Raw genomic sequence first — 25,169 nt, 5'->3', positions numbered from 1 at the left:
CAATGATTGCTGTATAATTTTAAGCTTGCAAACATCTGAGCATCACTGCAAATTCAGGTTAATTGTAGCAGTTTTCAGCAAGCTGAACATTTTCCTTTAGCAGTTTTAAATAACACGATTTGACTATAATTCACCATTTTATTGCATTTTGAGAACAACTAGCCATATTGGAAAATGACTGGCATGCGTAATTTTAAATACTCAAGACACTGTTAGTTTACAGTCCAGGCTATGGCTTCAGATTTTCAAATGTACATTTATGTTTTTACAAGCATTACAAAAAACAACCAGAATATAGTGCTTTGATACATTACATCAGGAGGCTACAGACAACAAGACAATAAGAGCTGCATCAGATGGGACTCTCAGCATTAAATTGGTATAGCTTCACTGAACACTCCATTTTGATCCTCTCCGGGGTGTCGGGTAATCAGGATGAAATATGGCTGCAGTCATTTAAAATACTGATGCAACTGTACAAATCTGTGCAAGCCAGTGAACATAGACAACTACTCAAATACAAATTTTACATTTCAAGTACCTTATGCACAGTTTTCATAACTAAGCGACTTTCCTGTATGTCAGTCTGTTAGATGTGAGTATGTGATGCTGCAACTTCTCAGATCTTATATTCGTTATGCCATTTTGTCAGTACTGATACATTTAAATGACAGTTAAATGTGGCCTCGTTTAAAGTCTGAATGTTTGGACAAGAAGTCTTTCTCAAAGCTGTTAATTACTGCAACGGAGAGCTTCAGCTGTCTTTTTAAAGTATTACTACTCTGACAGAGATTGTAACTTGGTCTTATTAAAATGTGACTCTGAGCTAAAAAAATCTTTTTAAAGCTCACTGTTTGTGACAGTGAACAAATTATGGCCATTTTAAAGGCTAAGTATTATGACATTGAGCTTAACCTGGTCTTTTAAAATGCACCTACTGCAGCAGTGACCTTGTATTGTTTTTTTTATGCAACATAACTATGTTATCTGCTCTCATAAAAGCAACGTTTTGTTGAAGTGGGCAGAAATCCACAATTTCAAAGGATAAACAAAACAAGCAATCAGCCCCTGATGTTGATTCATGTCCAGTATTTCCAGAGTTTCTTTTCAGACAATTAGATAGCACTTTTCCCTTTATTTTTGTAACTGCAATGGAAACATGCCATTTTCTCCTGGACTCTGCTTACAAAAGGTCTCTTTTGTCTTTGACTAAATTCAGATGGGACAATTGATGGTAAAGGCAGTAAATAATTATGATCAAACATCTGTCTTTTCAATTCTGTCTAGAGCAGCCATTTTTAGTTTGACATTGTCCTGAATTGAATCCATTTCCCTGTACACAAGCTGCAAAAAATGCACATTATTACTAATATAAATATGCAATCATTTAGAGGGAATAAGAATTGATTTTACAGCTTATACTCAATGATGAACATGCAGAACTATTGTAGTATTCCACCAATTGACATGTTCTCTAAAATAGTCAGAGGCAAACATTTTGTAAAGTTTTACACTTAATATGACTTTAGAGCAATAACTTATTCAGCTTGCGAGAAAATAAATGAAGAAAAACTTAATAACATCTTAAGTTGATAAAAAAAACTGGGAATCATATGATGATGGAGACCTTGTTGTATGATTCTGCTGTTTCTTTCTCCTTTTCTTTTCTCCCATGAGAGTTCACTTGACCATATTTATTATTTAGTATTAATGGTTTCTGGTCTCTTGGGATTGGCTAATTGTATACAGTAAATGTCTGCTGCAGTACCCGTGATAATCAACAAGCTGGTTCAACTTACTGTGTCATTACATTTTGATTGACTGGCAGGTACATTCATTCATTAAATTATTCAAACATACCTATTTTTGTTGTTCTCTGAGATAATGAAAGCTAAGCAAGATACAGCAGCGATTCCCCAAGAGACCTGCTTGCATTCAATTTACTTGTGTCTACACATTTAGAAAAACATATAAACAAAAGAACAATGACAGAAAAATATGCATATTGCTGAAGCTTTTAGAATGTGTTACCTTTATTATGTTTACCTTTCTTGTAGGCAAGCAATGTGTGAAAGATGTTTTTCCAGATTCATTTGTTATCCCTTCACACTTCTCATTTCTATTTTTACAGCAGAATGAAAGTGGTATTTTATGATGATCACACTGTGACTGAAAATAAGGAATCTTAGGTTTCCACATAACATTCTCATCCTGGATATGTAATAAATTAACTTCTGGATGTTTAATTTGCTTCAACAGCCCATACAGGTGGCTGTGGAAGCCACGTGAGCCTTTGATTTTTCCTGTTTGGTGAATAGGTTATCTTTTAATTATTATCTTAAAATATTCAGCCCTCACCACATCATACTTCCCAGGAATTACATTATTAAGCCAGACTACAATAAGGTCATTCCACTATCTTTGGCAAGGGCCACTGTGTGTTAAAGTCTTATTTTTTTTTCCAAATATCATGGTATCTATCAAAGGCTTGTCATGATTTTAACTCCTTCCATCACACACATTTTCACACACTCGTTTTCAAGTTCCAGCTCATATATGACAGATTTACCAAAGTTACCAAAAAGTATTACTCAAGTACTATTGTATCATTAAAGTAATATAACAATTTTTACACCAGTGGCTCCAGTAGAGTTCTAAACTGATATGAGCTAAAGAACCAGGTCATTATTAGTAATGTGATGAAACTATGATAAAACCGTCCTTTTCCCATTAGTTTCCCACTAGTGTACATGGAAATGTTCAGCCAAATTTTTATCTTGTTTTTGTGTTTATATTGTTTATATTGTCTTATATTGTTAGTTTCTTTGCAAATTGTTTTTGCAGTAAATGTTTTGCACTCTGATATTGCTCTTAATATATTAATCTTTGCAATTTTGAACAGTTTCATCAGAAATGTACAGTAGGTGTGTGCATTTCATTAAAGCCTGCATTGTTACCACATTTTATTCTTAAAGTGAAATACTGATCAGCAAAGTGAAGATCAGAAGAAATCTCATCTTGGGCTGATTGTTGCAGGCTTCCCAACATGATAAAGGAACTCTTTGTTTCATGATTGTTTCAAAATTACTGTCTAAAAAGCATTCTTGCACAGCAAACAAGGCAGTTGTGCATTTTGGTAAAAATACTTAGGAACAAATGCATTAGAGTTTGATGATCACATATGTGTCTCTAATATTTTCAGGCGCTGGAAGCAAACTGATAATGCATGCTAAGCAAAGAAAATTATTTTCTCCAAACAACACAAAATGACTTGTAAAAGTTTTCTCCACTGTGTGTGTGTGTGTGTGTGTGTGTGTGTGTGTGTGTGTGTGTGTGCATGGTGCATGTGTAAGAGAGGCAATAATCACCAACATGTGAGTTAGAGGCAGGGTGTTAATTACTAGTGTGTCTCACTAATAGACTCAGAGCATTAATGCAATCAGCCTCAAAACCAATTAATTCAACATCTGCTCTGATCAAATTTGCCTCTGCCATGTTTTGATGATGTATCCACACACAATTATTCCCTTAATCTGAAGAGAACAATTAGTCTTTTCGCCATGGTGGTGCCGTCTAATTATCAGATATCACTGAACTGAATCAGTCCAAAACTTTTTATTCTTTTTTTTTGTTTTCTATTTTTGGGGGAATCCAGTGGTATTTATATTGTTTCTTTCACCTATTAATAAAATTTAAATTTTTCCATATTTAAATATACTTTTCTGCACAACATGGTTTTTATCTTTTACTTAATGTGCAATGCATGTTTTTTCTGACACAGAATGTTTTTGACATTTTCTGTCAGCTTTCATCCCCTCTTCCTTTAATCTATAATGTTCCCCACCATCCCTCCCTTTAATTGTCTGGTTGTTCACTTCCTCTCTGCATTATATCTTAGCTTACAACTTTTTGTGCTTTATTCCTCGATGCAGTCCCCATTCCTCAAATTTTATCTTCTTTTATATCTTTTTCCTTTCTTTATCTATAAGGATCATTGTTTTACCTTTACACATTTTATTTCTTTCCTTAAAATTCTTTAATCCCATGTTTTATCTCTTTTATCATTTATTATAGGAGCACTTTTGTTGTTCCCATATGGTAACCATTTGCTTTCATCTTTCCTTCTCATTTTCAGTCAGTCCCACACCTCTTTTTTCCATTACTGTACATGTGCCTTATCTGTCAACACCCCATAACTGACTCTATGTATTGCATGACTCTATATTAGTGCATCCACCTATGAACTGAATTACACAATATAAGGCTGTCCTTGTCTCATCTGTGTGTATGGACAGGGCACCCTCAGATGGACCATCAATCAGCATCATTCTCATTGGTAGACACTGTAAGACACAAATGCGCACTGAGTGCATATATAGTATAGTACTATGATGGGTATGTGTGTTGACAGTATGTCACCTATTGTGCCATAAGTCAGTGTATGTGTAGTGCAGGTTGATTTAGAGAGCTAGTCTAAATGCTAAGTCCCAACACTCACTCATAGGCTTTGACAGCTGCTGCATGAGCACCACAGAGAAACCTCTATTAATCAAAGGCCAATCAAAAGTAATCTAAACCAGACAAACATCAAGAACTGGGAAAGTGTCACCAAGCTGAAACATTATTACTTTCTCTTTTTTTTTTGATAGACAATATATTTCTCAAAATTCACTCTGCAACTACCAGGATGATCCGAGCAGAAGGACAATGGGCTGAATAAATTACACGCAGAAAAAAATGAATAATCATTCTTATAATTTTGTAACAAAAATGTTTTAAACATTTAAAAAAAAGAATAGACTATTCATCATTTTGCACATTAGCCACAGTTGCCTGTTAGAACCAGTGATTAGATGGAGAAAACAACGAATCTGGATACAGATGAGCAGAAAAATTCCCAACACCTGGCAAACTTTACAGTAATCTCATACTGTTATTTTAAATTTAGATAAAACCCCGTCAGTTAAATTGAAGCTATGATACACTGTCTGCATGCTGAACTTTTTTCCGCTCATTGCACTGTACATACACAGATTACCCATTTTCAACCAATGGTGAACAGGAAAAACTTCACAAATGTATGATTTATTGTAGGATTAGAGCAAGAAAAGCTTTCTACCCTGAGGTGTTGCTCCTGTTTTGTCCACTTCCTTTATTTGTTGCTTGCCAATACATAGAGTGGCTGTACCATTTGTGGGGAGATGTTTGCTTTCACCTTGTTATCTCTCACACTGTTTCAAGTGCTGTAGCACAGGTAAATACTTGCAGCTTTACACAAAGCACTATAAATAGGAGTATTGTTTGATGACTCATCCACTAGTTGCTGCTGTGGCAAGAGTCAGTCCTGGAAAGAGATGCTGAGCCATGGTGCATCAGTCAGAATAGACTTGAGACTGAGGGCTGGAGAGGTCTGAGAGATCTGAATTTGAGAAATGTAATTTTACGTAAAGTAATTGATAACCAATTAATTACAGATTTCCATTTTGCATTGCATAAATGGGCAATAGAGAGGGTCGGCTAGAGCTGTTTTGCTTTAGAATTGTACTCAGGTTTAACGGTTGTATAAAATAAAACTCTTAATGCTGGATAAACTAAAAGAAGGAAATATCTTTTGAACAGAAGGGAAAACAGGAGCTCAGTATATAAACGTTAATAGTTTGACACCCTATATTTCATCATGACAACACGTTATTACTGATAGGGCTAAACAAGCTGTGGCAAGTTAAACAACTCTCAAGGCAAAGCAATTACCAATGGAAGTTAAGGACACTGTTGAATGACAGTATCCTTGACAGCATATTGATTTGGGGAAACATTCAAGATGGCAACTTATGCAGCCAGAGTGTCCACTACCTAGACACTAAAACCTGAAAAACAATGGTTGATCAGTAAATTGCTTTATATGTGGAAAGGTCTTTAGATGGTAAGAGCTATTTAAAAATGGATTCCAGCCACAGAGGCCACATCGGCTTAGATAAAACTCACTGTATTACAGAATTATTTTTCATATTAACTGACATTAAATCACTTGATAACTAGTACTATGTTTTGCCTTTCTGAATCTGCCTCTTTTTTTAATGAACCGTAAACGTTAATGAAGGGGTCAAAAGATCGATTTTAGTATCCCTACTAAGAGCTACTGGAAATAATTCGCTCCAAGCTTAATTTTGTAGTTCAAGGTCAAAATCCATCACCACCATCTTTCTCAAGAATAGTCATATTCTCGTCATCATATAGTCATCATCTTTTAATCCAAAACAGAACCGTTTTCTTCTTTAAACACAGATTATGGACTAAGGTGAAATCCTGCATACATATGCTACTGCCATTCACTCATGTTTATGCATGGCACATGAATAAAAGGCATCATTTATTTATTTATTTAACTTTGCTTTGGTTTCTGATTTCAAGAATGAGAAAATGCTGATGCAAATATCTTTTTTCTGATATCTATCCAACATAATATGTACACACACACACACGCACACACACATATACACACACAAACACAAATATATATATATACATTGCTGCTTTCATTCAGTAGATTCTTGAGCCGGTTATTGCATTTTTTAAGAGCTTGTTTTCTGTGAGTTAAAGAAAAAAGAAGACATTGCGAAACAGTATTCAGACACACACACACATACATTTTCCGAGATCATTTGACACTTGACATACTCAGACATAAAGAGACAAGTTAGGATCTCTGATGACACAACTGTCAAACTCACTGTCACACACAGAAACTTTGAAAGCTATCTGTGCCTGCAAAAACACACAAATACACAGACACACACCAGCTAGCGACAGAGAGAAACAAGTGGAAATCTTTGCCATAGGCTACAAACAATCAGAAACTAATTAACATTCAGCACCCTGAACACAACCCAAGCCTCGTTCTCTCTCTGTCTCTAGTTCACTCACTTTCTCATTGACTCTTTTTCTCTCTCTCTCCCTCTATTATTTGCTTTTACCCCACCCCCACTCTTACTCTCACTGATGTGATGCTTTCACATCACACGATAGAGACAATGAGATGAAAGAGCATTGTGTGCGTGTGTGTGTGTGTGTGTGTGTGTGTGTGTGCGTGCGTGCGTGTGCGTCCGCTCGTGTACAATGATAACTAGAATAGAACATAATGAGGTACAGTTACTACATGGCTACATGGCTGAGATGACAGCATGCAGCAGGCAGCAGCTCTCCCTCCAACTCTTTGTCTCATCTGTCTGTCTTTCTCTCTGCTGTAAACAGATGTAGAGTACAACATTGTAACCACAATCCCCCTGGGCACTTCAGGAGACTCTCACTCATGAAATCTATCTTTTCTCCCCACTCTCTTCCCTTCATTTCTCTCCTCTCCTCTCTATCCCTTCTCCTCTGTTAGGCCACAGTGGACTGGTTGTGGCTCAGTTGTAATTACGGAGCTGAATGATTTGGCTTGTAGTGCCATTGATGGGTTTGTTGCCGCTCTTGTTTTTTGTCAGATCTAAGGGAATTTTATGGCATGCAACATGCTGCTATGTAGCCTGCACTATAGCATCCAATCCAAATATCAATCGATAACCTCTTAAGGCCAAATTATCAAGCATCAAATACAAAACTTGAGAATGCTGTTTTACACCTTTCTGAATGACTGAGCTTTATTAGGATATGGTAAAAAGAACTTCTATTCACACACAAACTAGTCCACACTCAGTATCACTCTGCTGTAGGAGGACTGTTTCAAGAGGTGACCTTACATTTTATTTGTTAAGGCATTTAACGTGACCAAAAAAGAAACCGAAATAGTTCAGGATTCTTAAGCTATTTTGCAACAGATCTGTCACTGAGGTTATTTTCACATGTTTCCATGTCTCCTCTTTCCTTCTTTAATACTGTTGTTCTGAACCATCACAGGCTGTTTGAGTTCAAGTTTTTTCTAACTGTTACATTGCAAGTTTGAATGTCTCAAAACTGCCAGAGCCTCGCAACAATGCCTGAAAAGATCACTAGTGTAGGCTAGAAATTCAAATAGTATAAAACAGATTTTCAACATTTTAATGTTGCCACGGTGATATAAATATCAAACTTTTCTGCATAAATTCTGGATTGGATTAAGTACAGTGTTATTTTAACATTTTGTCTCAAATTTCTACAGCATGCAGAAAGTAGCTCAGACAGAGTTTGTGAAGGTTCTCAGTTATCCAGGTCATCGTAGTCTAAAGGAGCTTGGAAAGAAAAACGTCTGGACTTCTTTACGTTTATTTGAAGACGTTTCACCTCTCGTCCAAGAAGCTTCTTCAGTTCTAAGAGCAACTGGTGGAGAGTCCCAAATTTTAAGCCCTATGGGAGTGTCCCCAAGAGGGTCATGGACCTGCTATTGACCCTCTACCTAATCACACGAGCAAAGGTGTGAAAACGGTCTAGCCCCAGCCAATCATGTGATTTACTGAGGTCAGGATACATTGTTTTCTCACCTAATAAAAATGTTTCAAACTTTATTTATAGGTTTGTGTATAAACTCATATATCCTAAGCAGATCACCTACGAGGGTTAATTATGCCTCAGATTTATTTTAAGCTACACCTAAGTGTATAATCTGCCAGTTGAGTTACCTGAACACGTAATACAATGCCTTATTCTGCTCCTGCCTGTCATTTCAAAGGGGCACCATGCTGGCATGGTGTCCACAGCTGTACAGTATGTGTATGTGCTGGGTTTTGGTTTGTCTAACAAGCTCAGAGAGGTTGATGTATGACTGGTCAGCTCCCATTCCCTCCCTGCTTGATCATGTTGATTGATTGTTTGTCCATTTGTGTGTGTGTGTGCTTCCATACTATAGAGAGATATATAGGGAATTTTGTAGGGAATCCCCTTAGGTCTCAACACTTAGACTACTCTTGAAAAACAGTGGTTGGTGTGTGGTTCTCAAAAAACAGCTGTACTATAGTAGTTGATGTCATTGACACCTTATCTTCTTTTAGTCTAGACCTGCATAAACTGTACATGTAATGAAGAATCCCAGTGTTGCTTTTTTCAGCAATCTGTCCAATATCATAATAGGATCCTATTTGCCATCTCTACTATCTGCAAAGCAGATCGCTCCATGTGGGCTTATGTAGTCTTAATGTAAAATGCCATTGTTTATTTGTCTTTTTTACAATATTTTTCAACTTGATATGCCTGAATAAAACTGTCTTCTTCTAAATATGTCTTTAAAATCTAAGGTGCTTATGGGTGCAACAATTGTGGTCTGGCATGTCAATGTTTCAAGGTCTATTTAGCATATAGTAAAAAATTAAACAAACCCAGTGATTATAAGACAAAGAAGTCTACTACCTGCTACCTTGTAAGAGACAAAGAAAGAAAGAAAAGAAAACAGCTATTTCAGTCATGCAAACTGAGAGCAAGCAGAGTCTGGTGTAATGAGGATATGTGTGGCTGCACGCATTCAGCTCACTGTGATAGTTTTTGTTTGTGCTGATGAGATTTCTTCTTACCCAAAAACATTTCTGTGACTGAGTTGCGTGTAATAAGTTTTATTCCTGAAGACATAAGAAAATATATAAACATAGTACAATTAAACCTGAAAAATATTACCTGAGTTAAAAAAGATTGCTCGTTTTAGTCCCTGGTATAGATAGTTTTGTATCGAGTTTAATTTTAATGCAATTTATCTTTACCAAGCAACCACATTCACGAACTATGAAAAATAAATGTAATTAAGTGTAAGTCTGTATTTTAGTTTGGATCAGCAACAATTAATACTACCCTAGAATAATGACAACAACCCACAAGTATCATGTCACGCTACATTTAAAGATACATGTTTAGATGATGTTTGGATAACACCATTCCATGTGTAGCCATTCACAATACCTCTAAACACAACCAGTGGGCTTTGTCACATTTAATGATTAATTCCCCGCGGAACATAGTGCTGACACGAAAAAATATGACATTCTATCACAATGTAAACAGAAGGCTGATGCCAAAAGCACAACATTTCAAGAACAGCAAGGACATATTTTTGTCCATTAGTATATTCAGATAGTCAGAGTGTGCCTTTACTTGCAGTCGCCTTTGTGATTGATTTGATTTTAACAAGGGATATCAACAATAAATTGGATTTCACCTCATTAGTCTAATTCATAGGAGTCAGAGAATCTAATATTTTTCTGCGTTGATATTCTATAAATTGGACAGAAGTGTATGACTAGTAGAAACTGGAGACTAAAAATACCTTTCTTTGTTATAGCGATGAATGATGAGTACTGCCACGGCTCATAAGAATATATATCCATGCATGTTTCCAACACTTGTAAAGGTAACATAGCAATTTAATTCTGCACGGTGAGCTTCTCATTTATTTTACTGGTAATAAATAAGAGGTCCTAATCAGTCTAAAACCAGTGTTAGAACTGATACACCAGGAAGTTCCACTTGACAGTTATTTTTGTTTTATTCTTTCTAGTCACATTATAAAAAGGTAATTTTCTCACATATGCGATTTGTTGTCTTATCAATGTTATATGTATGCTGCACAGCAATGCGACTCAAAGCTAAACTCTAAAATGTTTACAAATATTTAAAGTTCTGCCCCTCCTTTTTTTGTCCATCATGAGCTCCACTCCCAGATCCCCGTGGTAGTGAAAGCTCTGTTTATATTTCTTCTGTCTTCAGCATTCCTCAATCCATACCAATTTAAGCAAATCACATTTGTCTCGAAGCTCGAAATGCTTGTCCTGAAACTGATGACGTCAGGCTGAAAATGGATGGCTCACTCCATTTAGACTTTTGGTTTGTTTTTTTAGCTGGTTTTGTTCGGGTTGGCCTCTGTACTTTTGCCAATCAGGTGATATATAAAGACACATGTTGTGCTTGTTACATTAATATTAACAAGGAAACTCTTTGAAACAAAAAATAAAGCAGAACCTTAATAATACAACTCAACCTAAAGTCTAAGCATAAAATAGAGATTAGATTCAATTGTTTTAACCTTGATGCTTTTTCTCAAACAAAAGTAAAAAATGTCTATTTTCATTTAAAGAGATTTCGTTTTCCTATCAGTCACATACTCTCCTGTCACACTCCTGAATACAGTAAGTCTTTTTTTTTTTTTCAGGGAGTTAGTATTTTTTCAAACCAGCTTTTGTCCTTTTTGAGCTCAGCATGACAATCTGTGCCACTGTTAATTAATGGGAAGATTATTGATGTGTGAATGTTAAGCCTTCTAAAGTCTTTGTTTTTGAACACCATTTATATTTGCTTTGTTGTAAGGACATTTTATGCAATTTTATTTTTCTGCAATATCATAATGAGTTTAAAAAATTTTGGGTATCGAGATGTAAAACTAAATATACTTTGGAAGACACTGTTGGATTTTTTAAATTCGTTTTAATTAAGACTATATAAAAGATGGATTCACAAGGCTCTGGGGCTGTAAAACATTTAATACATTAATATGTTAATGTTGTCAATTTTGGGTGCAAATTTAGGGCGTGGTTATGCAGTTGACGAGTCACTTCTGTATGAGCATTTATTCTCTTTGGATTCTCATTCTTGGTGAGATCCACTGGTTGCGTGTCAGTGATTAAGAAACAAACAATAAACAAACAAACAAAGCAAAACAAAAAACAGGATGTCTGTGGCTACAAGAGCTTAAGTAAAGCCTGAAAAATGGACCACTAATGGGTAACAGCACAGTGGCTATTCTCATCTTCTATATGAATTTGATGAAAATATTGGGATTTAATTTAGCAAGATCCCACAAAACTTTTTGATTTAAGTCAATTGACTTCCAAGTTGGTACTGAGACCTTGGAAAAACCATAATGATGGAAGACGCACACACACACAGGAGAGATTGAAATTGAATTGATTAAATCCTGAATTGATTTTTAAATATAAATGTATTTTGCCAGAAATACCAGAATCTCAGCTAAAACAGTAAATGAGAGCAGGTAAATGGATTCCACACAAAGACGTAAAAACTCCCCACGCATCAGAATCTGTGAGATGTCACCTTTCTCACCCGACGGCATGTACACAGACACGCCGTGGGTGCTGAAAGCCAACATCTCACAGATTCTGATGCTGCAGGTTCTGTTAGTCTCCAACCAAAGTTCAGTAAACCAACAGCAAAAGAACATCAAAACTAAGCTTGAATTTTGATAAACATCATCATTAATTTGGTCTTACTTTTGCTGTTTTGCTTCCACCACAATAAAATCACACTTCCTGCACAGCTCTCTCTCTCAGTGAACTTCAAGAACAGTTTCCCATCTCTAATCTTTGTTTCCTGCATTATTTGCTTGCTTATTATGCACCAGTCTACCGTTGTGTGCAGTGCTGTCAGCCGCTGTTTTTTTCTTTTCTTTCATAAATGACCTCCGACAAGAAAGCCTCCTTTCTGCTGTTCAATACCAAATTTAAACTTTTTAAAATTAAACCACATTGCAAAACACTTGGCTGTGTCTCTAACAAAACCTCTGTAACTTTGTTCTGCTTCACTTTAGCAGCATCAGGTACACTGTAAAAACTGTGACTAGAGGTTACTTAAAAAAGTTATGGCAACAAAGTGACACTTGAAATAATTAAGTAGATTTTAATTTCAAAAGATTTATGTAAAATGTAGAGAAAATGTTAATTAATTTCAAATAGAAAACAAAAGTAGATATTAATAGAATTAAACTGTAAATATGTGTTGGATTTAGGGTCAAAATCTCAAACTGAAGGTTGAAATTGCCCAACTTTACCAAAAAAAATAATTGATATGAAATAAGTCTCTGAGAAAAATTACTTTGAATTTACTAACTATCTGGCAAAGGTTTAGTAAAAACTTCCTAAAATATCCATTATAAAGAAATGAAATCTTGTTTTTTCAGTAAAACTCAAATTGGATTCAATAATTTTCCAAATAAACCTTAAAAATAATGACTGAATAATAAGAGAAAATGAAATGAATTTTACTTATTTTCTGAGTAAAATGAATCAATTTCACAAAGAAAACATCAAAACAGTAATTTGTTTTATTGTGGAAAATAAAACACAGTAATTTATAATATAACATTTTTCTGCTCGTATACACTGAATTCTCATCAACAATCTCCTGATCTCCTAAATACATTCCTCTGCTGTAAATTTGTTTTAGTGTCATAAACAGTTTATCACACAGCTTTGTGTACAGAGCAACAGCAACATAAACTGCATGAATGTAAACCAGTTTTGTAAAAAAGAAATTAATCTTTAGACTGTAATATCAACATGAACCTGAAATTTGAATATCCTTTACCGTTTCCTTTATCTCTGTTACTTATTTATGATTGACAAACAAAAACTTTAGTTAGTCAATCTTTTGTTAAATTGAATCACTCAATATAACTGTAGAACAAAGGTTTTTCACTCATGTACATGGAATATCAATAATGTAAATCAACCTTTTATCCCAATTTGGATGTTTAACCTGAGAAAATCTAAGACACATGTAAGAGGAAGTAACATTTCTACAGCTACAGGACTGCACTTGTTTTAAACTAATGTTTAATAGTAACATACACTATAAACAAAGAAAAGCTTCACTAGTGATTCCTCCAATTTGCTGCCTTTCAAACAGAATATTCCTAAGAAACTTGTAGGTAATAAAAAACAAACATTAAAATGAAGAGCACAAATACAGCCTGACACATTGCAGGTCATTTGGGTAAGATATGAATAAGATGAAATTAACTTGAAAACTGAAAAGATAGCTGCATCTAAAAAAGACAAACCAAAGGTTTTCAGTGAGCTTACTTCCCTTTCATTCTTTCAGAGTCCTCGTTTAAGCCAATAACTTGTTCTTGAGGCTGTTCACTTTTGGTGAGAGCTTAGCACAATCCAGTTCAAGGAAAAGTTTCTGGAATACTTCCAAGGTGTATTTTAGCTCTTTGGGATAGGCAAGATCGACTGCATATGTCAATCCAACCAGCATTGCGCATGCTCTTGGAAAATTGCCCAGAGCAGGCATAACTCTCACACCCTCCAGCACAATGCCAATGTCATCCTCCTCAGATCCAACAGCCTTGATTTTGTAGATTTTCATCCTCTGTTCAGAAAGATCTTGTGACCCACCATCCTCATCAGCATCCTGAAACAACAAACACATGGGTTTTCTGACTGTAGTTGCACACATGAAATATTTCCTGGACACATCCTGTAGCTGAATGACAAATAAAACATGATAATGCATCAAATTATTTGAAACTTGACAAACACATATGAATAACAAAAACAGAATAATGTTTCTACTTCAACACTTACACTGTACTCTTTGATCAGTTGATCAATGGACTCCCCAAGGTACACCATCAAGCACTGAATAACCAGATTTCTGGTTATGTTATTGCTAGGATTGCTTGGTGACTGAAAATGAGCAAGAATTCCAAAAATTACCATCAGATAAGTGACCATTTATTAAGACAAAACTGTGAGAATTGGCAGTATAAAAAAAACCTGTTAAATATCAAATTATCATCACATGGAGCATTATGTGCGATAATTAGCTGATGTTAATGCACATGCCTGGGTGCTGACAGTCAACACAAAGGTATTGTCAACATGCTTGTAAGCTTCAATCTTTAAATGTGTCGTTTTAGTAAATTACATTAATTTAGTCATTTAGTTTTTTATCTAATTTAGTTTATGTTCGTCAGAAAGGGTTTTTCCTTCTTGGGACAAAACAAAAACCCAGCAATACCTGTACTTGTGTTTTTTTGTTTGTTTTTTGTTTGTTTTTTCACTAAGAATAGACATGTATTTAAAATACAATTAAAACATGAAACCCATAATTGTGTTGTTAATTATATCAGTGACGTCCTGGCGTCCTCTTGCACTGACAAAAACATGCAAACAAATTAGTGGAGCTGTGCACCATGCAAATGAAATTTGACAAAAAAATTCTTTAAATAAAATTCCAAGCTGAAATGTCAGTGGAAAATACCTTGGCTATGATAGCCTGCAACTTCAATCCCATGGCTCCCCCCTTGGAATGGAAAAGGGCCAACAGTTTGGGAGTGTACTCATCCAGCATGGACATGAATTTGGGTTCAAGGTGTACCAGGGTGATCCTGTAGAACTCATCCTGCAGCTGAACGACAAAAAAAAAACCATGATGCAGCCTCAAATTATTTGAAGTTTGAAAGATTACATTAAAAAAACCCAAAAGCCTACCCAAAATGAATTTGGAACTCACATGAGATGCCTCAAACAATGCTGGCCATCTGGCTTTGATGTCTTCAATGCTGGGGGACAGGTTGACAATTTCATGTCGTCTATGTGCAAATGTTTTATCCATTTTTTCTTTTATCACTTTGTTGTTGTCTCTTTTCTTGACTTCAGTAAGCAACTGAATTCTCTCTTCTTCTTGACTGTCCTCATCTTCACCTGCTGGATATGGCGGAAGGTAATTTACCTCTGCTTTCCGAGGCTTTTTCACTTTATTTGCAGACTTCTGGTCACCTGGACTCTTGTGTTTCATGGCATTGCATGTCAACTCAGGAACACCAAACCCTCTAAGTTTTGTACGATAATTGGCCATCTTGTATTTGATGCTTTGTTGCCAACCATAATAACCTGAGAAAGAGCCAGGTTCCTTGAGACAAGGGTATTTTGTCACAAGTGCCTCAGCAACATAACTAACCTGTGCACTTGAAGGATAGGCCGTAAATGTAAATATAGTTTCAGCCAACTTCTCAAGAATATCAGTCTTTATTTTGGAGGTGGGCAGAAGATTTCCATTCTTTTTATACTCCTCAGTGGCTCTTTCCAGGTACATCTCAGTTTCATATGCAAACTGTGGAATGGGGAACTGTTTCGGCCAGGGCTCACAACGTTCTGTGGTCTTCTGCCTTTTGAGAATAATGGTGTCCTGAGAAGAAGTAGTTGCAGCAGAGTCTGCATTGGATACAACTGACTCAGCATATGAGGAGTCATAGTCAGACAGTTGGCCAGAGGGGCTGCCAAAACTGTCATCAACCGGAGTCAAGCTTATCATGACCGGGGTGATGCCAACAACCTTCACAGTGTCTTTGTCTTTTATCTGGTCAGCTCTGTGAAGAGTGAAGTAGTCCTGGAATTCTGGGTCAAAATACTGAAGACTGAAGTCATTTGAAATCCCAAAAGTATCCTTCACAACACTCTGCAGCTCCTCCAATGTTGGTGGGATCCCTGATGGAAGAACCAACTTCTCGATTTGGTCATCAATAATTACACGAAGCTTTGCCTCCATCTTGTTCAACCTAGAATAAAATGTAAATGGGCAGAGTTAAATTTCCCTTCAATTAAATAAAATTAGTTATTACTTTTCATTTATACAATAGTTGAGATATAAAACTATAAAACAAAAAGCACACTTCAACACACCAAATGTTGCAAATAACAAATACTTGGGAGATGTACATGTTATCAAGTTTTTGTTGTTGTCGTTTTGTTTTTTTTACCGATTATTCACAGCAGATGTAACGTTTCAGGGTTACCAAGCGTTTTCTTCCCACATTGTAAGAAGCCAAGGGCCACATGTCACCAAGTTTCTGCTGCTCCAAAAGACTGATCTTGCCAGTGTCCTCCAGTTGAAAAGATCTCAGATGCTCTACATACCATGCAGCAAGTAACTTCACAATGAAATATACACAATTGTCCAAAACGACTATCTGTATTATCTCAGCAAAGTCTGGTAGTCCACATGTTGAACCATTAGACAGGATCATCCCAGCAGTGTATCTTGTTCCACTGTAGGTGACAGTGGTGGCAAGCTGCACACAAGTCAGAGATGGTGATCTTGCTCTTAAATCTGCCTGTATGTCTGGATGCAGCACATCTACAGGCATTCTGGATATTTTTGTGACAAGCAGGGCAGGTTTCACCTCTTTTGATTGCATGTGGTATGCCATCATCATTTGATGCCTTGTAGAAAGGGTCAGCAACACATTTTTGAAATTGTTAGTGTGTCTCACAACTTGCTTGAAAAATCTGTGTTTCACCTCAAAGCGCATTGTCCATACTCCAACCAATGGCCCATATTTTTCTATTACAGCAGGGTAGTGCTCCAAAAAATGGTGTTTTGGTGTGAGCCTTTGATCAGGAAAAACTTCCAAATATCTGACACGATGTTCAGATATTTTAAATTCAAGGTAGGCAATACTTTGTGTTGTGTGAACAGGGGCAACCACTAACTCAACAATGTCCTTCAAAGTCAGAAGAAGTTGCCAAACAGGATCATCTTCAGGTACACGTAAACCAACAAGGAGAGGCAACAAACGTATTAGGGCCCAGTTTTCATGAGCATTTCCTCCCACAGTTTTGCGACCAGCAAAATTTGAAGGGATTGCTTGTGGACTGTTCAATTTGTCTGAGCCCTTATATGGAAAACATGTGATTATATTATTCAGTTCAGTCAAACTGAAGTAGTGCTTCTTCAAAAAAACTTGAAAACACAATGCTAACTCTCTTGGCACTATTCCCTCAAAAAGGTCATGAAGGACATCTGGTGGGTATCCAGACACAAAGTGAAAATTATTAAGTTGATCAGTTAATGGACATGACCGCTTTAAGCCAAAATGAGGCACTAAATTTGGATTTTCTTTGACAGCTTGTACGTGTAAATCATAGTCATCCTTTTTTCGAAGTGGGAAGACCCCAGACCGTACTTCATATGTCTGGTACTCTGAAGAATGTCCAAGGCAAAATCTACAAACATATGGCCCGTTAAAACTTTCAACAAGTCCACTAATTGCATGAGCACCAAGGTTATCAGCTACAACACAGTGTAGGGCGCCTTTAATATTTCTCCCTAAACATGAAATAAAAACCCCCTCCTGTTCAAGAGTGACAAGATCTTTCAAAAGTGGATCCAATACTACTTTGTATTCAAACTGTTTCACATCAACAGATTTGCAAAGTAAAGCTAGTTGTATTGATGTTAAGGCAGACTGTAATCTCAATGGCAAATTGGCCAAAACCCAATAAACTGCAGTTATTTTATGTTTTTTTCGAGAGGTTCCTAATGGGTTACACACCTCAAATTCATCAACATAAATTATTATAGAGAGTCTTGTTTCTTCTACAGCATAAAAGTCATTGTCCTTAAAACACGTACCATCAAAAATGGACTCAAAATGCCCAGTGCTACTTGAGCACCTCGAAAAGGCTTCCACTGCAATATCTTTGTTCTTCAGTACTTCTTGCAAAGTCTTTAGAACTGGTACATATTGAAAGCTCTTTTTTTGTTCAGCATCAAGAATATATTCAATAGGATCCACAAACTGGAAATGCTCCTTAAAGTACTTATTTCTCTTAAAAGCTGAACCAAGTGGCCCGCCTGCTCCAAGAGCTCTGCTAATGGGATGAGAGCTGCACAACTGTTCAGCCAAGTCCTTTATGATAGTGTGGTCAACTGTGCATTTGTTAGATTTCAGTGCTGAATCAATTATATTTTTAACCGCCTCCACAGATGCTGAAGAAGAAATATAGAAGAGATCTTCAACCAAAGCATTAATGCACCTCACTGAAACATTGTAAGTGCTTTCTAACTTGAGTAGAAGTAAGCCAAGTCCTTGAAGAACAGTACAAGATGCACTTTCTGGATCAACATCACTAGAGCATTCATCACTGTTGAGTTCAGGGACATCAGAATGGTCAGTGTTCTGACTAGGATGACTTTCCAAGACTTCTTTCTTAAAATCAGTTAAGGAACAACATGTATGTCTCCTGCCTTTGTGCTTTAGAAATGTATTGTATATATTTGTGCGAAAGTCACATCCATTAAAAACGCAAAATACAGTTTCGTGTCTCTTCAAGTGATTTCCTATATGCTGAAAATAGTCCTTCTGAGTAGAGCAAAAAGCAGTGCAAGCCAAACACTTAAATGCAGTGATCACTCCAGGCCTTGGACTCTCTTCAGCGGTATGGTATCTGGACAAATGTGTGCGAAGGGCTCCTTGTGTTTTAAATGTGCAAGGACAACTGCCATACAGACATGGCTGGTGCTGTCCACGACCAAATGTTGCGTGTTGCAATCTGTAATGACGTAGAAGATTCCCCTTTGTAGTAGAAAAAGATTTGCATATCTTACACTGCCATCCCATTTGCCAGGTCCTAAAGTGATGGAAAAATATATATCTAAGAATCTAAATAGTTTTTCATGACAAATGTAAGAGCATGGGTATCTATACACATTTGATGTTGAGATTATAGAGAAGAAGAGAAAAATCCTACAAATAATAAGCAATTATTTTCTACTTATTGTTTTTACAAAAACAAATAAGTTAGATTAAGTGGGGTCAACTTGGTAATTTCATGCCGCTTCAATTTCAAAACCATTAGTTTAATTTAATATAACATGTTATCACAACTTACTTTATAATGCACAGTCTACATGCTCATCAGGTGAATTTAAGTTGAGGGATCGTCCATTACCTGAAAGGAAAGCAACATTATCATTAATCTCAGCCAAACCGATTTACTCACGAACAAATAAAACACTGAAAAAAACCCAACAATAACATTTTTAGGTTGTCTAAGTGACTTATACATTACGTTTAAACTGAGTAGCAAAACCCCGCGGTGATCTGAAAATGATGTGCGGGGAGTTGTGCCGTTCTCAGCGGCTTCAGTGACACTCGAGCTCCCGGCTTGCTATCGAGCTGGTGGGTAGCAGATGCTCCGAAAACGTCGAAGCACTTTTGCAAACATGCGATATCTTGATAAACCGAGCAGATATTTGATGTTTACACAGCTACTTTCGCGCCTGAAAATATGTTAAAAGTTTATTTTGTGACCCAGAAAGATTACTAAGAGTAATTTTAAAACTTAGTAGCGGCCGCCATTATTGGAAACTGGAGTTCGAAAAACTGACTGTGGCTGACAAAATCACTCACGACTGACCGCAAAACCTTTTCATGAACTTTTAAACGTGGATGAAAGACGTTAAAACTCATCGGAATATACCGTTGATATTTTTTAATACGGTAAAACATGTGGTTAGTTAAAGCTGTTCAGTAACACAGTCGTGAAGGCTTGGAAAGTGACCTTGTGCTAGCAGTCCACTAACTGCCATTTGTGTAAAAATACGATACTATCATTACAGTGATGATTATTAATAAAATTTCGACGTATCATACTGTTTAAAACCTTTACTCAAAACCGATATACGTTATTGTTTAAACCGTGTCTTATATTTGAACAAATTAAGAAGTCTTACCTCTGACAAAATGGAGACGTACACTCATGAAGCGCGTGTGTCCTGCACGTGGCACAAAGGATTATGGGCGGAAGTGTACAATGATTAAAATGAAAATGCTTTCATCAGTTAAATCTATTAGATTTCTTAAATTTTTTTAGTACTCAAACATTTTTTTAAAATCTACTCAACAAACCATTGCTGAATTTACCCCAAACAAAACTGTGTAAATTTAAATAACTGAACATCTCAAAATTGTTGAATTTTGCTTAGATTTGATTAAAACTACTCATACACGTTTTTACTGAGTAATAATTACTATTACTCTCCTATTAGATTCTAATTAACCCCAATCACAGTTTTTACAGTGTAATGTTCATATGTTCATTCACAGTTTTCTTCAGTTTTCGTTCTACTGCAGAATATTTTTAAGGTTGCCTGCTATAAAAAGAAAAAGTCTGAATCTTGCAAAACATTTTCACAATCTCGTAAAAGTAACTCATGATCTCGTAAAAATACATCTATTTTCCTCCAGAGTTGCTTGTGGGGCTCTGTAGAAACCAGAGATACACAAATAATCTTTACACTAAAAATAAGAAAAAAAAAATCTGCTTTTGTGAAGTTTACATATATATGTGTGATTCTGTAAGACAATACAAACACTTCTTTTTTCTTTCATGTTTCCTTCTGTGCTGAAAACCAATGTACTTGGCTTGATCCAGGTGGGTCCCTGTGGGTTCTGACTGGGCTAAACTTTTATATTTGTAGCCAATATAACCTCTGCTTTCTGCAGTTCAGTGGCATTCTCACCCATGTTAATAAAAACTCCCAAGAGACACCAAGAGTTTCATGTTTTCCTCTTCTCTTCTCATCTAATCCGCGATTCAATTTACATGAATGCCTAATGCTTCCTTTTAGCAATGCATGAGTGGGATCAACTGAAGGGGGTCAAGAAGTGGATTAATTCATAGATACACCCACCCACACAATACCCACACAAAGGGTATTAATAAACACTGCAGGAAGAAGACGAAATAAATTCCAACTGTGCTGTGTGTGTGTGTGTGTGTGTGTGTGTGTGTGTGTGTGTGTGTGTGTGTGTGTGTGTGTGTGTGTGTGTGTTTATTGAAACAACCTGCTAGGTGCTTGTTTGAATCAACCACCACATCTGGAAATCTGAAACGTGGAGAATCAATGTCAGGCCTCTAAATGTTTCACAACCAAATAGGCAAATACACACTCGTTTATTTCACCATCTTGAACCATGCAGGGCTTGTTTTCTCCTTGTAAAGTTAAATAAAGGTAACTGGTTAAGTACAATAGATTTCTGCCGAGTCCAATAAGTAAGTAATTAAGTCTGACCAGTGTGTATGTGGTCTTGTACCACAAAAGCAGTGCTGGAGGACAAGTAAAGATATATACTAGCATTAGCACATGTATCATACTTTTTTATTGTTATTAAGAAGGCATTAATAACAAACACTTTTATTGTTACTTCAATTTTTACACATTCAACATTTTTCACAATCACTCTTGCAAACTTGAACTTTTCCCTTCTATTATATTCATGAATCATTCAGTTGAAAATCAATTTCTTTTCAGCCAGGATTCATTCGACAATAGCACTTGACAAAATAAGAACATGTCCTTCCAAAACATTTCTCATGATGAACTTCAAGTGCTCGTCTCGGCTTTCGTTTATTAATGTAATTTGATCATGTTAGATTCTCGGGTCTCTTTCCATTCTTTTATTGAAAATGAAACAGTTAAATAGCTTAAGGCATGACTACACTTCAATCAAAACTAAACTCACATCCTGGATGACTCTGAATTGAAGTGGCTTCTCAAAATCAGTGATGTGGTGAAAATGAAATACACCCATACACTATAATGCCGCTTTTAGAATGTCCTTCAGTGTTGAATTCCGCTTAATATCTATGAAGGCAAAAATTACCAAATAACAAAAGATTTCTGCAAAATGGGTCAAGTCCCAATTAGCATTTCTGTCTTGAAATAATAGGGTACTACTCATTGCAATCTTTAAAAAAAAAACAACAAAAAAAAACCTTAAGACAACAACAGAATTGTAGGCCAACAGATTTACTTTCCCAAGTCGACCATTTGCTAAAGAGAGTGGAATAAAACTCCCACTGAAAATCTGGTTCAAAAACTTCCAGCTGAAGAAAAAACAAACAACAAAACAACAAAAACACAGCAGAGAAACCGTGGCAACAACCAACATATGCACAACAGTAAATAATAAATCTTAAAGAACTCTTAAAGCAGGGGCACATGTACCCAGGGTTTCATATGTAACATAATTAAGGAACAAATCCTGTCAGGTTATTGAATGGGGCTAACCTGCCAGAAATTGACATTTGGAAGCTCAGTTTATCTAGGCCTATGAACTCGTGACTTTTCTGTTACATAACATATTCGCCCTGACGACTCATGTTATTTCTTACTATCAATGTTATTGAGAGCAGCTTTTTCACTGACATCTAATCACAAAGATTGGTTGAATTTAGGCTGTCGTAGGGTATTTCTCATACTGAAGAATGCTTATTTTGTATGATGTCTATTTTTAAGTGAGCATAGAGGTTAGGGAAGACTTATTACTGGCATTTGGAGATCAGTTAATGAAATTGTGTAGCAAACATAAATCATTACTCCTCTGCTACCGTGCTTGACAGGTGGTGTGAGGTGTTTGTGCTAATATGTTTTTGCCAGACATCTCGACTTTGAAACTTTCCAAGAGTTATACTTCCAGAAGTCTTGTTCAGCTACAGCTTTGCAAGCCTTTACAAACCTTGCAAAATAATATATTTTTGGTTGTTATCTTGCTTAAAAAAACAAAACAAAATCAGAACTGACTCCTTGATCTAAATCGCCAAAGTACCTAAAACATTTGTAAAGTGCTTGGCACTTTCAAATTACTGTCAAATAATCGATTGTGCAATAAAGGTTGATGACCATTTTAAAAATTCACAACTACTTCTTCAGATTTTATTCCACCAGGTAGTGAGACAAAGAAAAAAAGTTCAGACCTATTACACCTGATGTGATATATATAAGAATGTAGCACCATTAAGTAAAACATGCCTGAACTTGATGAAAAGATTTTAGCTATGAAGTAGTTTGAACTTGAAAAAAACTTAACAGTTTTAGACCAACAATTTAAAAGCTGTTTCAACTTGAAGAAATATTGGTTTATGTAAAAGGTGTTTGAAATGTGATAAGTTCAGCTCTGCTTCTGCCTTAAATCCCAAAATGGAGGAAAAAAAATCAATTTGCACAGATGTTTAGTCCCATTCCAACTGTAACCATAAAAGAGAAAGAAGAGGAAGGGTGGACCAAGCAATGAGGAAAGCAGGGGGAAAAAGTTTTTGCAACTCTGCACTCTGTGTAGCGGTGCGGTTGCTTTGTAGCTGTAATGAAACAGCAGGCTATGGAACTCCACTTCTGGAAGTAATCTAGGGCCTAGCCTCAGACACACACACACACACACACACACACACACACACACACACGCACAATCACATAAAGTAACAGAGGCCCACAAACATACTCGTGTTCAAATACACACACATATGCAGCTGGTTGTCCAAGAGCTTCTTCCCTGCATAACCACTAGCTGCTTTAATGAAAGCCTGTAAATCTATTTGTAGAGCTAAAGCTACCAAAAAGCAGGGCAGGGTCACTTTACAGACCTTCTCTCATAGGCTGAAATTCTTAAATATACAGTTATTTTTTATAGCTTAAAGTAGTAAAACTGTGTGTCAGTTGCTATCCAAGTGCGTTGACTGCCAAAAAAAAATGATATCATGTCTTTCAAACTTGGTTAAGTAGCTCCACATCAAAATAAAATAAACACAAGTTTAAACTAGCCTGCAGTGGAGAACAGTGCAAAAGTATGGGTTCTTGATAAACAAGGTCAAATCCATTAAAAGGACTAGATGGGCATAAAGGGATATTGCACAGTCTGTTTACCTCAAAGCTGAAAGAAAAGAAAGAAAGAAAAAGATCTGTCCAATACCCCCTTAAGTTCACTGCATCCATGCAGTATAAAAGGACAGTATGTGTCATGTCTACATCTGTACTCTGCATGCCTGCCCAGAACCTCAGAAAGTCTAAAATGTTGTTGAGGCCTCTGTTTCCACTTTGATGGAAACTTAATTGTTCTGGCTGGGAGCAGTTGGGTGCAATTACTAGAGAGAGAAAGAAAGAGTCTGGATCTTGGTGTTTGCATATATGTGTGTTAGTGCATGTGTGTGATACTGAGAGACACCAGGCCTGACCAGCATGTGAAATTAATTAGACTGATAATAACTGCCTGGAAGAAAGAAAGAAAGAAAGAAGGAAAGAAGTAAAGAAAGAAAGAAAGAAAGAAAGAAAGAAAGAAAGAAAGAAAGAAAGAAAGAAAGAAAGAAAGAACAAAATGAGTTGAACAGTATGGCAACATAGCAGAAGAGAAAGAAGGACAGAAAATATAGTGAAAGAGAGTCTAACCAAGGGCAAATGTGCAGAAATGGCTATAATAATGAGGGAACAGTTAGTTCAAGTCATTTACAAAAGATAAGAAAAGCCTATCAGTACCTTCTCTTCTGTCACACTTATGCTTCTAATTCTCTTTTTATGAGAGCAGAACTTATAACTATAACTGCATGTAACATTTATTTATTACACTAACCTCCTCCTCATCCAAAACAAGTGAAACTACATTCTACAGACATGCATATGGAGGCCAGTAGGTAATATGAGATCTTTTATGGGACACAACATTGTTTTGAGGTGCAAAGAGAGAGATTGCTTTCATTTTGTATTTTTAATTAATTAATAAATTTTTTAGATTTCAGTGCTCAAGCATTGCTTGCCTTGCATGCACTGACCATATTGATTAAGAATAAAATTGTGAATTCAGTATTCAGTAAGTGAAAAAAAAAAAAAAAAGAATAAAATTGTGTCTTTGAAAGTATGTC

The 25,169-nt window shown here is 36.2% G+C and overlaps 1 protein-coding gene and 1 long non-coding RNA gene across 2 annotated transcripts in view; both read right to left on the bottom strand.

Moving 5' to 3' along the window:
• LOC143421684 (uncharacterized) overlaps window positions 1-25,169 on the bottom strand; it is a 47,159-nt gene that overhangs the window by 6,253 nt on the left and 15,737 nt on the right. The window lies entirely within an intron of this gene.
• LOC112435180 (uncharacterized) lies at window positions 12,992-16,366 on the bottom strand. Its single transcript, XM_024803338.2, has 4 exons — window positions 15,208-16,366; window positions 14,956-15,102; window positions 14,277-14,378; window positions 12,992-14,103 (listed from the first exon to the last, which is right to left on the bottom strand). The coding sequence occupies exons 1-4, from the start codon at window positions 16,240-16,242 to the stop codon at window positions 13,798-13,800; spliced, it is 1,590 nt and encodes a 529-aa protein (XP_024659106.2). The 5' UTR covers window positions 16,243-16,366; the 3' UTR covers window positions 12,992-13,797.

This window comes from Maylandia zebra, linkage group LG13, assembly GCF_041146795.1.
Source record: "Maylandia zebra isolate NMK-2024a linkage group LG13, Mzebra_GT3a, whole genome shotgun sequence".
NCBI classification, from domain to species: Eukaryota; Metazoa; Chordata; class Actinopteri; order Cichliformes; family Cichlidae; genus Maylandia; species Maylandia zebra.
Note: the sequence above shows the minus strand (reverse complement) of the source record. Positions and strands in the feature narration are given on the sequence as shown.

What these genes read in the sequence shown, in the direction of transcription:
- LOC112435180 (XM_024803338.2), bottom strand. Translation starts at nt 16,242, where the DNA reads ATGGAGGCAAAGCTTCGTGTAATTATTGATGACCAAATCGAGAAGTTG. An exon ending in TGCAGGCTATCATAGCCAAG is followed by an intron (nt 14,379 to 14,955) that starts GTATTTTCCACT and finishes GCTCATTTTCAG; the next exon opens with TCACCAAGCAATCCTAGCAA. An exon ending in AACTGATCAAAGAGTACAGT is followed by an intron (nt 14,104 to 14,276) that starts GTAAGTGTTGAA and finishes TTGTTGTTTCAG; the next exon opens with GATGCTGATGAGGATGGTGG.